General features: G+C 41.9%; 1 protein-coding gene and 1 pseudogene across 1 annotated transcript; both read left to right on the top strand.

Annotated features, from left to right (window-relative positions):
* Positions 1-1211, top strand: part of LOC121546980 — a 35034-nt pseudogene extending 33823 nt beyond the window's left edge.
* Positions 1212-1686: 475 nt separating this feature from the next.
* On the top strand, positions 1687-15441 carry LOC121547944 (adhesion G protein-coupled receptor E3-like). The gene is made up of 9 exons (XM_041859345.1): positions 1687-1761; positions 2499-2588; positions 6158-6201; positions 6318-6425; positions 6509-6668; positions 6837-6959; positions 8261-8412; positions 14855-15013; positions 15150-15441. Exons 1-9 carry the CDS (start codon positions 1731-1733, stop codon positions 15291-15293), a joined length of 1011 nt encoding a protein of 336 aa, XP_041715279.1. The 5' UTR covers positions 1687-1730; the 3' UTR covers positions 15294-15441.
* Positions 15442-18300: the final 2859 nt, after the last annotated feature.

Here is an 18300-nt window from a genome sequence, read left to right as displayed (position 1 = left end):
AAGTCCTCTTTCGCTCTATCTTTACCTCTCTCTTTCTCTCTCTATCAGGAGTCAGACAGCCTTCCTCCCAGCCTGGCTGCTTTCAACCCCATACACCCTGACCTGGTGGGCTATGGAGTGGAGAGAGAGCTGTCCTTCTACAGCCTTGCCAAGAAACAGGCCATAAAGAAGATTGCCCTTTCCCATTGGGCCATGTGCATGAGCCTCTCCTCCGAGGGTCGCCTCATAGCGGGGGGCTCAAAAAGGTCCACGCCACCTCTCTACTACGTCTCTCATTTCAGTTCAACAGTTTTACCATGTGACTGGTGTCTCGTGTTTTGTGTAGGAAAAGGTGCTTTGTATGCTAGCAGTCCCCCAATGAAGAAGAAAAAACAACTACATTGCGAGCTGTGCCCATGAAAAGCAGACCAGCTTGGCATGGCCTTCCTTGGCATCTTCTAATTGACCAAACGGCATCAAACAAGTCTCTCTGCGCAGTACTGTACGTAATTTTACATTCTGTATGTATGTAAATAGGATGCATCAAGCTGCTGTGCGTTTTGTCTCTCTCAGAGCGAGTGCTGAAGCTCATCAAATCGTCTAGCGGTAGGTTCCAGGACTTCCTCCACCACAGTGACTCTGCAGACCTGTCGCTTCTCCCCCTCAGGGAAACTCCTCTTCACCGTCGCCTACAACGAGATCCTGCTGTGTGAGGTGCAAGGCCTATAGACCACTATACAGTAGTAGACTGAACTATATTATTAGAGGACAATCAGGTAGGCTGTGATCTACTGTATAGACCCAAGCTTTCACCATTGTTCCTTGGATTTTTAGAATGGCATGAGGTGGTGGACGGCGGCAGTGATGTAGGCTTCCTGAAACACTACTCTCCTATGTCTCCATCAACCCTCGATTGGTCCTAGGTTAAAAGTCCTCAATATTCACACAAGCAAGTGCCTCAGCTCAACTGACAAAGGAAACTAAATAATGTATCATTTGTTTACAAGTTTACTGAAGTAAATTTAAGGCAGGGGATTTTATCAGTCCTGTGAATGACTATATTTGAAGAAAATATTTTAATTTTATTTATATGGGAACCTCCTTTGTCTGTTCAGTGGTTTTATACTCTATGGGAGTGATTTTGTTTCCCATTTTATATATTTTAATCATAATAGGTCCATCAGCCAATACTGTCAGTCAGTCTATAAATTATGCACTAAAATGTTTTGTCCATCAATGTTCGACACTTGAATATTTTTTCAATAAATACTAGATTTGTCCCTAAAGTTAAACCCTAATTTGTGTCTCAATGTGCTTGTTTTGTCATTTCCCCCATGATGTATGTGTGTATTGAATGTGTGGTGATTACACAACAAGGTTTGAGACTGATGCATAGTTTTGCAGGTTGGGTTTTTGTATTGTAAGAAGAAAAAGAGAGAAGAATGCCTCTGAAGTTTCGGATTTTCGTATTCCTTAAGTAGGGTGACACTCTCTAAAGTTCTTAATATTTGTAATTGTGATTTCTTTGACTGGCTTTCTAACCCGTTAGCTCTTTCCCCATCACTGTAAATGAGAAGGTGGAGGTTATGATGAGAAGAGCTGCTACAGGGACTTCCCTTTTTTACTTCAAGATGAAATCTCTTCAGAGGAAGGTATTGAGAAAGGAAATAAAAAGGAGAAGTAGACGATGGAATACTCTGTCAGGTACACAAGCGCGCACACACTTAATCGACAAACAAACTGCCTTTGAAATGGGAGTGAATTTATGCTACTGGATACTTGGTGAGTCATCTTACTTCCCATGTTACTGGAGGGTCTTTAATTTAAGTTTTCAACTGTAAGAGTTTTTTTTGTGTGCCTGGAATAAAGATGAGGGAGTCAGAGAAAGAGATTGTGATTTGACAGTGTGTGTCCAGGGGCATTAATGTATTGGTCTAATGTACAGGTAACTGCCAAAATAAAGGAAACACTTGAGTAAATGAGGGAAACAAAGTATACTGAAAGCAGGTGCTTCCACACGTGTGGTTCCTGAGTTAATTAAGCAATTAACAAGGTCATGTATAAAAATGCTGGGCAGGCCATTATTTTGGCTACGATGGCTTTGCCCCCATAGGATGACAATGGCCCCATCCACAGGGAATGAGTGGTCACTGAATTATTTGATGAGCATGAAAAATATATAATCCATATGCCATGGCCGTCTCAGTCACCAAATCTCAACCCCATTGAACACTTATGGGAGATTCTGGAGTTGCGACTGAGACTGCATTTTCTACCCCCATCAACAAAACACCAAATTATGGAATTTATTGTGGTAGAATGATGTCGCTTCCCTCCAATAGAGTTCCAGACACTTGTAGAATCCATGCCAAGGTGCATTGAAGCTGTTCTGGTTCGTGATGGCCCAACGCCTTATTCAGACACTTTATGTTGGTGTTTCCTTTATTTAGGTAGTTACCTGTACATATAGAGGCATTATATGTTTATCTGTCTGATATTCCTGCTATTTTTTTCTACAGGTCTCTACCTGGCCCCACCTTTGGAAGGGAGGAGTCCTCCACTCTGTCAAACAGGGTATAAGATTGATAAGATTGGAAGTGGATGTTCTGGTAAGATCAACTTAACGGGGCCCTGTGTAGCTCAGTTGGTAGAGCATGGCGCTTGCAATGCCAGGGTTGTGGGTTCGTTTCCCACGGGGGGCCAGTATGAAAAATGTATGCACTCACTAACTGTAAGTCGCTCTGGATAAGAGCGTCTGCTAAATGACTAAAATGTAAATTTACCCTGGTGATGAAAAAGATCACTGTATGTAGATGGCAGGGTCTATTTTCTTTAATCTCTATCTGTTTGAACCTAACTGGTGCCTTTCACAGGCTCACATCTAGGATAAGATGTTAAGAATTCAGACTGACCAAGAGGTGACAGTGAGGTTACAGTGATGCTGACTAAAATAACACATTCACTGTTCATTAGCTGAAACAATTCTCTATTCTCACTCATTTCAAGTTAGCCAACTAACTGACTAATACCTAAGATCTGTCCTAACTTAAAATACCTATTTAGTCATTGTTATGTAGATAAAGATAGCCTTAATGTAGATAAATAGCCTTGGTTTCTCAAATGACTGCCTCGCCTGGTTCACCAACTACTTCTCAGATAGAGTTCAGTGTGTCAAATCGGAGGGCCTGTTGTCTGGACCTATGGCAGTCTCTATGGGGGTGCCACAGGGTTCAATTCTTGGGCCGACACTTTTCTCCGTGTATATCAATGATGTCGCTCTTGCTGCTGGTGACTCTCAGATCCACCTCTACGCAGACGACACCATTTTGTATACATCTGGCCCTTCATTGGACACTGTGTTAACAAACCTCCAAACGAGCTTCAATGCCATACAACAATCCTTCAGTAGCCTCCAACTGCTCTTAAACACTAGTAAAACTAAATGCATGCTTTTCAATCGAACGCTGCTGGCACCCGCCCACCCGACTAGAATCACCACTCTCGACGGGTCTGACCTAGAGTATGTGGACAACTACAAATACCTAGGTGTCTGGTTAGACTGTAAACTCAACTTCCAGACTCACATAAAGAATCTCCAATCCAAAGTTAAATCTAGAATCGGCTTCCTATTTCGCAACAAAGCCTCCTTCACTCATGCTGCCAAACATGCCCTCGTAAAACTGACTATCCTACCGATCCTTGACTTCGGCGATGTCATTTACAAAATAGCCTCCAACACTCTACTCAGCAAATTGGATGTAGTCTATCACAGTGCCATCCGTTTTGTCTCCAAAGCCCCATACACTACCCACCACTGTGACCTGTACGCTCTTGTTGGCTGGTCATCACTACATGTTCGTCGTCAAACCCACTGGCTCCAGGCCATCTATAAATCACTGCTAGGCAAATCCCCGCCTTATCTTAGCTCATTGGTCACCATAGCAGCACCCACCCGTAGTCTGCGCTCCAGCAGGTATATCTCACTGGTCATTCCCAAAGCCAACACCTCCTTTGGCCGCCATTCCTTCCAGTTCTCTGCTGCCAATGACTGGAACGAATTGCAAAAATCTCTGAAGCTGGAGACTCTTATCTCCCTCAATAACTTTAAGCATCAGTTGTCAGAGCACCTTACCGATCACTGCACCTGTATACAGCCCATCTGAAATTAGCCCACCCAACTACCTCATCCCTATATTGTTATTTATTTTGCTCTTTTGCACCCCAGTATCTCTATTTGCACATAATCTCTTGCACATCTAGCATTCCAGTGTTAATACTATTGTAATTATTTTGCACTATAGCCTATTTATTGCCTTACCTCCATAACTTGCTACATTTGCACACACTGTATATATATTTTCTGTTGTATTTTTGACTTTATGTTTTTTACCCCATATGTAACTCTGTGTTGTTTTTATTGCACTGCTTTGCTTTATCTTGGCCAGGTCGCAGTTGTAAATGAGAACTTGTTCTCAACTGGCTTACCTGGTTAAATAAAGGTGAAAAAAAAAAAAAAAAGATGAGTGTGTGGAAGGTCCCTCCATCTGTGGGAACCATTCAACTTGCTTCAACATCAAATCAAACCATTGGTAGCTACTGCTGTCAGTGTCAACCTGGGTTCAATTCTAGGATGTCAAATCATCACATTTTATTTGTCATATGCGCCGAATATAACAGGTGTAGACGTTACGGTGAACTGCTTACTTACGAGCCCTTTCCCAACAATGCAGAGTTAAAATGTACCCAAAATTTTTTGGGGAAATAGGAACGCAATACAATAACGATAAGGAGGCTATATACAAGCAGTACCGGTACCGAGTCAATGTACAGGGGTATGAGGTAGTTGAGGTAATATGTACATGTAGGTAAGGTTAAAAGTGACTAGGCAATCAGGATGATCTCAATGGTGTAGCTGTATAACTTTTTGAGGATCTGAGGGCCAAATCTTTTCAGCCTCCTGAGGGGGAAGAGGCGCTGTCGTGCCCTCTTCACAACTGTGTTGGTGTGTTTGGACCATGATAGGTCCTTAGTGATGTGGACACAGAGGAGCTTGAAGCTCTCGACCCGTTCCACTACAGCCCCGTCAATGTGAATGGGGCAGTGCTTGGCCCTCCGTTTCCTGTAGTCCACGATCAGCTCCTTTGTCTTGCTGACATTGAGGGAGAGGAGGTTGTCCTGGCACCACACTGCCAGGTCTCTGACTTCCTCCCTATAGGCTGTCTCATCGTCGTCGGTGATCAGGCCTACCACCGTCGTGTCGTCGACAAACTTAATGATGGCGTTGGAGTCGTGCGTGGCCACGCAGTCGTGGGTGAACAGGGAGTACAGGAGGGGCCCCCGTGTTGAGGGTCAGCATGGCGGATGGGTTGTTGCCTACCCTCACCACCTGGGGGCGGCCCGTCATCCCTTGTGACAATTTCATCTATGCTACAGGCAAACCGATGTTAACCAAATGCAAGTGTTGTGCAAAAAGTGCCTTACAGTTGTGGTGAAAACAAGAGGAAACACGACACATTTATTCGATCATTTGAAGAAGAACCATCCCCTACTTTACAATGATTGCATGGTGAAAAAAGCGCCTGACAGCTGCAAAGCCTCTCAGCCATATCCAGCCACCTCCCTGGCAGATACGTTTTCAAGTGTAACGACCTACGAAAAAACATCCCACAGACACATACATCACAGAGGCAATCACCTATCTATCACATAACCAAAGACATGATTCCTATTTACACAGTCCGCAAAGACGGCTTCAAGAAGATGATAAACAAGCTGGACAGGAGATAAAAGATTCCATCTCGCACATATTTCTCCCAAGTCGCCATCTGTATAACAAAATTAAGGGAGAAGTTGAAACAGAGCACACACATGTTGATTGTTACGCGAGCTTCAACTGAAAGGTCGGTGCTTGCAAACATCATAGGCTACTTCCCCAAACTCAGATTTGGAATTCCTCAAATGGACATACAGAACTTGTGGATTCTTCAATATTGTTTCTTTTTACAACATTTCTCAGCCGGGAGGATCCGTTCTACGTATTTCATTTCTGCTGTGCCATCTGTTGAAACCTCCACCCAGCCTACCAATTACCAGTTTCACAATCACGATGACAGGCCTGATACATTGTGTTGTTGTATTGTAGGAACTAAGATAATTTGCATTCATGTTTTTCCTTTAGTGCTGAATTGTGAACCATATACAACTCAGAGTACACCCGAACAGGTAAATTTTTCCGCTTTTTAAATGATTATTCTCTGAAAATTACTTATCTTCATCTTGAGGTATTGAGATTGTTTTCCATTTTCTTCCTCTCTGTATACTCTCTTTCCCTCACTCAGACTCTACCAGGTTTTGACAGCCTCTTGTCTCTTGTGAGAAACAACTGTATGGTGTTGAGTAACTCTTCTGTAGCTCCAGCCAACCCAAAGACTGGAGAGATTTTGGAAGTAAGTTGCCACCCTGAGCCACACACACACACACACACACACACGTTGCATCACATCATATCACGTCTCTGTCGTCTCTAAAGGTACTGGCCAATGTCATTGATGTTCTTCAACTCCAGTCCAATGGTCACGGCGGTAACAGCAGTAAAGTGAATACGCTACTGAGGACAGTTGAAAAAGTTATCAGACTGATCGCTCCACAGCTGGAAGGGAACGTGAGCAGGATAAATACAAACCACACAGGTAACATTCATACTGAACACACATTTACTGATCATTAACATCACAGGTACCACAAGTTAACCTTACACTGAACACATATTGACCCCTAAGTGACCACTTGTTCTTTCAATAATGCTGATTTCTAGTCAGTATAGATTTTTGGATTTTTGTCCCTATGTTGAAAAACAGAGGTGGAGATTGTGGTGAGGAGGGACAGGACTCCTCCCCGAGGACCAGTCAGACTAACCAATGAGAAAATCCAACTTGACACCACCTGGGAGACGGTGATCGGATTGGACAGGAATTATGCAGGTACAGTCCCACTCAGCTGCAATAGCATTAGGCTTCTCAAATTATTATTATAGAGACAAAGTAATTGGGAGTTTCTAAGTATTTACAGACATTTCTAAGGTTATTATGTATTTTGAATCATGTACAGTTGAAGTCGGAAGTTTACATACACCTTAGCCAAATACATTTAAACTCAAGTTTTTCACAATTCCTGACATTTAATCCTAGTAGAAATTCCCTGTTTTAGGTCAGTTAGGATCACCACTTTATTTTAAGAATGTGAAATGTCAGAATAATAGTAGAGAGAATGATTTATTTCAGCTTTTATTTCTTTCATCACATTCCCAGTGGGTCAGAAGTTTACATACACTCAATTAGTATTTGGTATCAGAAGTTTACATACACTCAATTAGTATTTGGTAGCATTGCCTTTAAATTGTTTAAATTGGGTCAAACATTTTGGGTAGCCTTCCACAAGCTTCCCACAATAAATTGGGTGAATTTTGGCCCATTCCTCCTGACAGAGATGGTGTAACAGAGTCAGGTTTGTAGGCCTCCTTGCTCGCACACGCTTTTTCAGTTCTGTCCACATTTTTTCTATAAGATTGAGGTCAGGGCTTTGTGATGGCCATTCCAATACCTTGACTTTGCTGTCCTTAAGCCATTTTGCCACAACTTTGGAAGTATGCTTGGGATCATTGTCCATTTGGAAGACCCAAGCTTTAACTTCCTGACTGATGTCTTGAGATGTTGCTTCAATATATCCACATAATTTTCCTTCCTCATGATGCCATCTATTTTGTGAAGTGCACCAGTCCCGCCTGCAGCAAAGCACCCCCACAGCATGATGCTGCCTGTTCTTCGGCTTGCAAGCAACCCCCTTTTTCCTCCAAACATAACGATGGTCATTATGGCCAAACAGTTATATTTTTGTTTCATCAGACCAGAGGATTTCTCCAAAAAGTACAATCTTTGTCCCCATGTGCAGTTGCAAACCGTAGTCTGGCCTTTTTATGGCGGTTTTGGAGCAGTGGCTTCTTCCTTGCTGAGCGGCCTTTCAGGTTATGTCGATATAGGACTCGTTTTAATGACTCCATCCTAAGTGTATGTAAACTTCCGACTTCAACTGTATGATTTGTGCATAGGCTGTGGTTCTGTTTTGTGCAAGGCTTATTTTATGGGCATCATATGTGTACCGTTTGTGTTTTATGTTGTAGGGTGATGGGTTTGTATACTACATGATTTGTGTATTGGTTTTGTTTTATATTGTTTGTGTTTCTGTATGTTTTAAGTGTATAGGTTTTGTATGATGTTGTTTGCAGGGTTTGGTTTTGCCGTTCTGCTCAGCTACAAGAGTCTGCTGACTTTGACCCAAAGCTCTGAGGTGCTCTCCTCCAGAGTGGTGACTGCATTCGTTAGCAACCCCAACACAACAAATCTGTCTGAACCTATCATTCTCACCTTCAATCACATGGTAACTAAAAGGCTGACTGTCATTTAAAGTGATAGTTCACATCTTTTACTTTTAGCTTACCTTTGACTTCCCTAGTGTGTGGTTGTTTCCTGCAAACCATTTTTAAATTTGTTAGCTGGTTATTTAGCAACACCCAGAATCTCCTGGCTAGCAGATTTGAATTCATTAGGGGGTTAGCCCAAAGCCAGTAGGGGGGTCTGGGGGCATTCTACCCCGGCGCAAAAAAATTAAAAGGAATAGCATGAATTTGGTGCACTCTGAGATGAACATTGAGAGATTAGAACAATGAGAGATTAAATATTTTTCAGGTAAATACCCAAACACCTAGATATAATTCATAAGATTAGATGTAGACCTTAACGCCATGCTCAATGGAATGGGTGGTGAAGGGATGCATCTTCAGGACTGCCATAGAGACTGCCATAGAGACTGGGACCAGTCTGTGTCATTATAGGTCCCTGTGTTTTGTGCAATTCTGTGAAATAGCAAGATTTTATCCTGTATTTTGAGCCTTATCTAGAAATGAGAATTACACCCAAAATGAAAGCAATTGTCTGCGGATGGTGCAGGACCATCTGCCATAAGAAGAAAACGGGACACAAAACACAGGGCCCCAGCATGAAGCCAAACTGATCCAGGATCGGCTTTACCAGTTGTCCACCCCCAGCTTGGCAGCATTCGTACAGGAGCAAACCAGAGAGAAAGACAGAGAAGGGGTTAGTGGTGATGACACAATAGACATGGCCAAGACTTAGAATAGGACCTTTTAACACTAGGTAAGAATCTCTCTCTCTCTCTCTCTCTCTCTCTCTCTCTCTCTCTCTCTCTCTCTCTCTCTCTCTCTCTCTCTCTCTCTCTCTCTCTCTCTCTCTCTCTCTCTCTCTCTCTCTCTCTCTCTCTCTCCTCTCTCTCTCTCTCTCTCTCTCTCTCTCTCTCTCTCTCTCTCTCTCTCTCTCTCTCTCTCTCTCTCTCTCTCTCTCTCTCTCTCTCTCTCTCTCTCTCTCTCTCTCTCTCTCTCTCTCTCTCTCTCTGTGTGTGAAGTAATTAAAATCCATAGAGCAGCTTTAAGTGATACAGTCTATTGTGTGCTCACCCCTCCTCTGCCTCTCCATCGCTTGTGCTATGTTGTCTGTTGCTGTCTCGTCTGCCCTCTTCTGTTGCTGTCTCTTAGTCTTATATGTTACTGTCTCTTGTTTACCTTCGTCCTGTCCTGGTTGTAAAAAGTGTAAAAGTAAACAATTGTTTTAATAGTAATTTCACAGGCTTTTTCCCCTCACCTGCAAATTCTTTGTAAACTACGTTTTACGTTTTCACTGTCTGTATTTCACCTTTTATAATTTTTGAAAATATACTGAACAAAAATATAAACGCAACATGTAAAGTGCTGGTCCCATGTTTCATGAGCTGAAATAAAAGATCCCTGAAATGTTCCATACACATTAAAAGGGTATTTCTCTCAAATTTGGTGGACAACTTTGTTTACATTCCTTTTAGTGAGCATTTCTCATTTGCCAAGATAATCCATCCACCTGACAGGTGTGGCATATCAAGAAGCTGATTAAACAGCATGATCATAACACAGGTGCACCAATAAAAGGCCACTCTAAAATATGCAGTTTTGTCACACAACACAATGCCACAGATGTCTCAAGTGTTGTGGGAGTGTGCAATTGGCATGCTGACTGCAGGAATGTCCACCAGAGCTGTTGCCAGATAATTGAATGTGCATCTCTCTACTATAAGCCGCCTCCAACGTCGTTTTAGAGAATTTAGCAGTACGTCCAACCAGCCTCACAACTGCAGACCACTTGTAATCACGCCAGCCCAGGACCTCCGCATCCGGCTTCTTCACCTGCGGGATTGTCTGAGACCAGCCACCCCGCCAGCTGATGAAACTGAGGAGTATTAAAGCCCTTTTGTGGGGAAAAACGAATTCTGATTGGCTGTCTCTGGCTCCCCAGTGGCATAGGCCCACCCATGGCTGCGCCCCTGCCCAGTCATGTGAAATTAGGGCCTAATTTATTTATTTCAATTGACTGATTTCCTTATATGAACTGTAACTCAGTAAAATCGTTAATTGTTGCGTTTATATTTTGGTTCAGTATAAATACAACTAATTAGAATCTATAGAGCAGCTTGAAGTGATAGTCTACTGGGTGCTCACCCCTCCTTTGTTCTCGCTCCATCTCTCCTGTCACTTTCTCTATCTTGTCTGTTGCTGTCACGTTCTTGTTTGTTACCGTCTCCTTAGTCTATCCTCTTCTGTTATGGTCTGTTATGTTCTTCTGGTGTCTCTCTCCATCATATCCTATTATTCTGTTGCTGTCTTTGTGTCTTGTCTGGTGTCTCTCACCATTACCTATTCTTCTGTTGCTGTCTCTGTGTCTTGTCTGGTGTGTCTCTCTCCATCATATCATATTCTTCTGTTGCTGTCTCTGTGTCTTGTCTGGGGTGTTCCTTAGGTTTTACAGACCAAAACGTTCAAGGGCATAGTGGGGTAGCTTAACTTGTTTTGGGCCTGTGTCACCTAAATTATACTATTTCCTACCAGTTGCCACTGGCTGCTGCTGTTCTAAGTGCTCCACTGGCCTGCTGTTCTCATCTGTCCTCCTGCTTGGCTCATCTGCCAGGTAACAAGGTAGAGGTACAACATGTCATTAGTTCGTTTTAAAGGGCAACTTCCTGATTTGGCCTCGTTTTACATTTGGTTCCTTAAGAAATGATAGTGGCCATGACTGAATTCAAACGTGAGTTGATTTCGGGGTGTGGTTTGATGTGGGTGTCTCGTGTATGTGTTCACAGGTGGGAAGAGTTAGACAAATTATTTAGCCAATTAGCTTCAGACGGCTAGTGTGCGGCTTGACTGACTTTGGATTGCCTATCTCCAGGGCTAGTTTGGGACCGTCAATAAATTACAGTATGTAAATGAGACATTATTTTCATGTTGCACACCTTTTAGTTTTCTAATGAAATGCTTTCAATATTTGTATAGGAATTTCTCTGTAGCTCAACTGGTAGAGCACGGCGCTTGTAACGCCAAGGTAGTGGGTTCGATCCCCGGGACCACCCATACACAAAAAAAAATGTATGCACGCATGACTGTAAGTCGCTTTGGATAAAAGCGTCTGCTAAATGGCATGTTATATCATATTATATTTGGTTTGAGGTTTTAAGTCATTGAAATTGGGAGCTATTGGAATTTTAACATATTGTCCCATGTACATTGTGTAATGTACCGATGGTCCCAAACTAGCCCCATAGGTATATCCACAAGCATTTCGCTACACCCGCTATAACATCTGCTAAACACGTGTATCTGACAAATAACAAGTCTACCTGAAATTTACCACAGGCATTACAATCAGGTGGCGTGCAGCTGCACTCCGAATTGATGATTACGTGTGTTCTGCCAGCTGTGAGCAGGATTGAAACAAACCCTACCTTCATTTACTTTGTGATACTTTCATGACCACATCTCACAAAAATCAGTTTTGGACAAGACTGACTTTATGACCAAAATTATCCTATTTACACTTTGTAGTAAATTTTGACAGTAGATAAATGTTTCCGACTCATATCGATGCCACATAGTCTGTTTTCTAAATGAGAAGTTGGTTTTTAGGGGCATTTGCTCTTTAAAGTTACTGTACACTGACACGACCAGGGCAACTCAACTGCAAAGAAAAATTCAAGTGTCCGCATAACAGCATAACAACTCCAAACATGACAAATACAAAGCTAAATAGCCCCTAGGCCATATGAAAATGAAGAGACATGGGTAAAAAAATGAAATACCTGTAGAATAGAAGAAGTTATAATACCTCTGATTTATTTAATTTCGTCAGTTCTACCAGCTAATATGAGATTTTTAAATTACATAACATTTGAGGTCAGATAACTTAACCGCCTATGTATTTTCAATGTTTTGTTCACCTACAATCTAACCACAAAGCTGGCCATCTTCTAAGTTTAAGTTCAAGTTTGTTTATTTGTCATGTACACATTATACACTATATATACAAACGTATGTGGACACCCCTTCAAATTAGTGGATTCGGCTATTTCAGCCACACCCATTGCTGAGAGGTGAATAAAATCGAGCACACAGCCATGCAATCTCCATAGACAAACATTGTCAGTAGAATGGCCTTACTGAAGAGCTCAGTGACTTTAAACGTGGCACCGTCATAGGATGCCACCTTTCCAGAAAGTCAGTTCGTCAAATGTCTGCCCTGCTAGAGCTGCCCTGGTCAATTGTAAGTGTTGTTATTGCGAAGTGGAAACATCTACAAGCAACCAGAACTCACAGAACGGCACCGCCGAGTACTGAAGCGCGTAGGGCGTAAAAATCGTCTGTCCTCGGTTGCAAAACTCACTACCGAGTTCCAAACTGCCTCGGGAAGCAATGTCTGCAAAATAACTGTTCGTCAGGAGCTTCATGAAATGTGATTCCATGGCCGAGCAGCCATGCACAATGCCAAGCGTCGGCTGGAGTTGTGTAAAGCTCGCTGCCATTCGACTCTGGAGCAGTGGAAACGCGTTCTCTGCACAAAGCGAGGTCCATACAGAAATGGTTTGTCAAGATCAGTGTGGAAGAACTTGACTGGCCTGCACAGAGCCCTGACCTCAACCCCAACAAACACTTTTGAGATGAATTGCAACGCCGACTGCGAGCCAGGCCTAATCGCCCAACATCAGTGCCTGACCTCACTAATGCTCTTGTGGCTGAATGGAAGCAAGTCCCCGCAGCAATGTTCCAACATCTAGTGGAAAGCCTTCCCAGAAGAGTGGAGGCTGTTATAGCAGTAAAGGGGAGACCAACTCCATATTAATGCCCATGATTTTGGAATGAGATGTTCGACGAGCAGGTGTCCACATACCTTTGGTCATGTAGTGTATACATGGAGTTCACAGTGCAATGAAATGCTCACTTGCAGGTTAATCTCTCAACAATGCAACAACAATAGAAAAAGTAAGTAGCTAAGTGAATAAAAAGATAAATAAAAGCTCAATTAAATAATTTTACCAATGTAATAATTATTTTTTACAAATAGTTAAATAGCCTTATGGAAATAACAGACATGAGCCAAGCATGTTTATCTGTAGAATTGAATAGGTTGTAAGATCTCTATGATTCATTTCATTTTGTCAGTTCTACCACCTCAATTTTGCTCATTTTAAACAGGGTTAAATATAATGTTGTAGTGAAGTTCAGCTTCAGTCCACAGGGAGCACTGTGTCACTGTCAGAAGATGTGTTAAATCAGAAAAACTTTCTCTCATCTCTTTGGTATCAGCTAGCTAAGTCAGCCAGTTGTTAACGTTAGCTACAGAAACAAAACCCATCAAAAATACTCACTGGAAATAAATACTTTTCCTAATATTATGACTTACAGTAATAATAATAATAATACAGTAATACTTACAGTATATCAACATCCTTCGCTTGCCCATTCTCTAAATATACTGTTAAATAATTCTGACTGACACCCAATAGCTTAAGGACACTGAGCACTAACGCTACCTTATTAGCATTAGCAAACCCTTATGCTGAGGGAGACTAGGTAGTTAGCTACCACCAACCCTGCACAAACCTGTGGCTAACTATGCTGCTGCACTTTGACTTTCTGGCTATTCTGCCCTCCACCTCATTCACTGCTGCCTCAACTCTCTCTTTTGGAATATCCATATTTGCTCTGTGCTATGCTGCAGACTGACTGGGCGACAGGCGTTTTGCAGAGTGATGACATTGACGTCTAACCGCTGATGTGGGGGAGGGGTCAAGGAACGTGAGCGGTCCACTGCGTTGTGGAAATGTCGACCAATCACAGCAGGCACAGCGTCATCCAACTTATTGTGGGAAGCTACCCAAAACGTTTGACCCAAGTTAAACAATTTAAAGGCAATGCTACCAAATACTAATTGAGTGTATGTAAACTTCTGACCCACTGGGAATGTGATGAAAGAAATAAAAGCTGAAATAAATCACTCTCTACTATTATTTCACATTCTTAAAATAAAGTGGTGATCCTAACTGACCTAAGACAGGGAATTTTTACTAGGATGAAATGTCAGCAATTGTGAAAAACTTGAGTTGAAATGTATTTGGCTAAGGTGTATGTGAACTTGTATGTGTTTGTGTGTTTTTTGTTGTTGCTCGCTTTCATCACTTTTCAAGAAATGTAATACGTTATACAGTTAATCAAATGTGTATGGACTAACAGATGCAAAAATGCTAGCCAGATTTTTCTGGACTTTGCTTAATAACCAGCTAACAAATTTAAAAACGGTTTGGAGGTAACAACAATACCGCAGGGAAGTCGAAAATAAAGTGAACTTTCCCTTTAAAACAGGTTTTATTAGAAATAACACATTTGTTTAACAGACACATGCAGTAGACCCTAGCTGTTCATAAGATATGTCTCATCTCCTCTGTGTCCCAGTTCAGTGAAGCGAGCACCTGTGTTTATTGGTCAGAGGATGGAGAGGGGGCGTGGTCAAGCCAGGCTTGTGCCACAGTGATTTCCAACTCCACCCACACTGTGTGCTCCTGCACCCATCTCAGCAGCTTCGCCCTGCTCAGGGGAATCCAAGAGGAAAAGGTGATGAACAACAACACTGTAGACCTGCTAAGAGAGTATTGGATCTGTGAGAAGGTGTTTTTGCCTTCAAGCTTTTCCTTTTGCCTTGGGGTATTGGTATGGCCTGTATTTAATTATTGTCATTCCTCATTGACAGAAAAGCGGAAATCTGTCGTTGGTGATGTGGGTGGGCGTTTCTGTGGCGCTGGCCTTTGTGGTCCTATCCCTGCTTACAGCCCTGTGGTGTCGCTTTATCAGCAAAAAACGCAATGGCAGGGAGCCGGCCGGAAAAGCATTTTAACCTCAAAAGCAACTCAACTTAGACAGCAAGAATTTCTATACTTTGTGTATAATCCCACCTTCTGTCAATTTACTGTAAAATAACTGTTTAGACTGAAAGAACTGTTGGAAATTAAAATAAGTTTCAGAAAAATGTGGAGTATTTTCTACCTCAGTCACTAAAATGATTTAATGAAATATACAAATGTATTATTCTGATATAATAAATGTACTTTTCTCCTTTCAATTGTGGACGTCAGTATTATTGTACAATTTAAAAAGCATCTCTGTTGTAATCAAAGGAAGGACAGACATGTTTGTTCATTAGACTGAACACACACCTTTACATTCACTGTGTATACTGTACAGGTAGAAGGAACATACATGCATACCTACATTACATACATGCTGTTATGATTGACTATGATAGGCTGACTGGAGACCTGGACAAGTGTAAAAGCCCTGAAGCCCAAGGCAACAAAAAAAGTAGACTCTTGGAATGATCTAGTTCAAACGACTTAGTATCTCATTTGAACTACTTATCTCCTTTGAACTACTTAATTGTTATTTTGTCTAATTAGGCCTAATTTGTTATGCAGATTGTCAGACCGTGTAATGGTTTCTGCAACCATTCATTCACTGATTCCATCCATTGATATGATTATTCATTGACAGTTATTTGATAACCTAAAGCAAGGCTGCTTTTGAATGCCAGAGCATGTAAGTGGGCGAGTGTGGAGTGAGGAGCAGAGCGTAATTCAAAAGCAGGCCTTCTCTCCCACACCAATTTTGCTCTGGTTCTGCTCAGCCACAAGCTCTGGGCATGCTCTGCCTAGCATTTATTTTATCAGGATTATTTTAATTAGGCATATTATGTTGTAATTATTTAGCATACCACAATAGCCTATATCTAGTTTATTCTACTTTGTAACATTAAGATATGGAGTTTCTATTTTTAAGGACTTCAAATGTATTAACAGATGTTTTAGGTAGGCAATACATAGGCTACTGTAAAATGTATTTTCATTTTTCTAAGAATAGAAACTCAATAATATAAATCAACTTAATTAAGCTAAAATATTATAAATAAATCTAAAGATAATAAAGGCCAGTATCAGCTTCTTTTCATAAATAAAAGGGAATAAATGATCTCAAACTGCAGTGGTCAAATGATTTGTGCATAGAAGCATGCACCAACAAGCTTCACATGTGCATTGAGCGTGGAAATGGGCTCTAAAAATTAAGTATTATTATTATAATATAGACAGAAAAATACACATGTAAAAATGTGATTACATTAAGGAATATTAGTGGGAATATAGCCATAATACATGGTGTAAAACATTAGGAACACATGCTCTTTCCATAACAGTGCATTCAGAAAGTATTCAGACTTTTTTCCACATTTTGTTACGTTACAGCCTTATTCTAAAATTGATTAAATACATTTTTTATGTGTTTTTTTTCTCATCAATCTACACACATTACCCCATAATGACGAAGCGAAAACAGGTTTTTACAAATACCTTATATACATAAGTATTCAGACCTTTGCTATGAGACTCGAAATTGAGCTCAGGTGCATCCTGTTTCCATTGATCATCCTTGAGATGTTTCTACAACTTAATTGGAGTCCACCTGTGGTAAATAAAACATTCAAAAACCAAGCCATGAGGTTGAAGGAATTGTCCGTAGAGCTCCGAGACTAGAATTGTGTCGAGGTGGCCTCCATCATTCTTAAATGGAAGAAGTTTGGAACCACCAAGTCCCTTCCTAGAGCTGGCTGCCCGGCCAAACTGAGCAATCGGGAGAGAAGGGCTTTGGTCAGGGAGGTGACCAAAAACCCAATGGTCACTCTGACGGAGCTCCATAGTTTCTCTGTGGAGATGGGAGAACCTTCCAGAAGGACAACCATCTCTGCAACACTCCACCAATCAGGCCTTTATGGTAGAGTGGCCAGACGGAAGCCACTCCTCAGTAAAAGGCACATGACAGCCCGCTTGGAGTTTGCCAAAAGGCACCTAAAGGACTCTCAGACCATGAGAAACAACATTCTCTGGTATGATGAAACCAAGATTGAACTCTTTGGCCTGAATGCCAAGTGTCACATCTGGAGGAAACCTGGCACCATCCCTACGGTGAAGCATGGTGGTGGCAGCATCATGCTGTGGGGATGTTTTTCAGCAGCAGGGACTGGGAGACTAGTCAGGATCAAGGGAAAGATGAACGGAGCAAAGTACAGAGAGACCCTTGATGAAAACCTGCTCCAGAGCGCTCAGGACCTCAGACTGGGGCGAAGGTTCACCTTCCAAAAGGGTAATGACCCTAAGCACACAGCCAAGTCAACACAGGAGTGGCTTCGAGACAAGTCTCTGAATGTCCTTGAGTGGCCCAGCCAGAGCCCGGACTTGAACCCGACTGAACATCTCTGGAGAGACCTGAAAATAGCTGTGCAGGTACCCTTCCCAATCCAACCTGACAGAGCTTGAGAGGATATGCAGAGGACTGGGAGAAACTCCCCAAATACAGGGTCCTCTGTAGCTCAGCTGGTAGAGCACGGCGCTTGTAACGCCAAGGTAGTGGGTTCGATCCCCGGGACCACCCATACACAAAAAATGTATGCACGCATGACTGTAAGTCGCTTTGGATAAAAGCGTCTGCTAAATGGCATATTATTATTATTATTATTATTATTGTAGCGTCAAACCCAAGAAGACGCGAGGCTGTAATCGCTGCCAAAGGTGCTTCAACAGGGTACTGATTAAAGTGTCTGAATACTTATGTAAGTGTGATATTTCCGCTTTTTTATTTTTAATACATTTGCAAACATTTATTAAAACCTGTTTTTGCTTTGTCATTATGGGGTATTGTGTGTAGATTGATGAGATGGAGAAAAAAAACAATTTAATCAATTTTAGAATAAGGCTGTAAAGTAACAACATTTGGAAAAAGTCAAGGAGTCTGAATACTCTCCGAAAGCACAATACATATACTGACCAGTGGCAAAGCCCCACCTGTTTTGAGCCCCA

This window comes from Coregonus clupeaformis, chromosome 31, assembly GCF_020615455.1.
Source record: "Coregonus clupeaformis isolate EN_2021a chromosome 31, ASM2061545v1, whole genome shotgun sequence".
Lineage (NCBI taxonomy): Eukaryota > Metazoa > Chordata > Actinopteri > Salmoniformes > Salmonidae > Coregonus > Coregonus clupeaformis.
The sequence above is the reverse complement of the archived record's forward strand: the minus strand, read 5'-3'. Positions and strand labels throughout refer to the sequence as shown.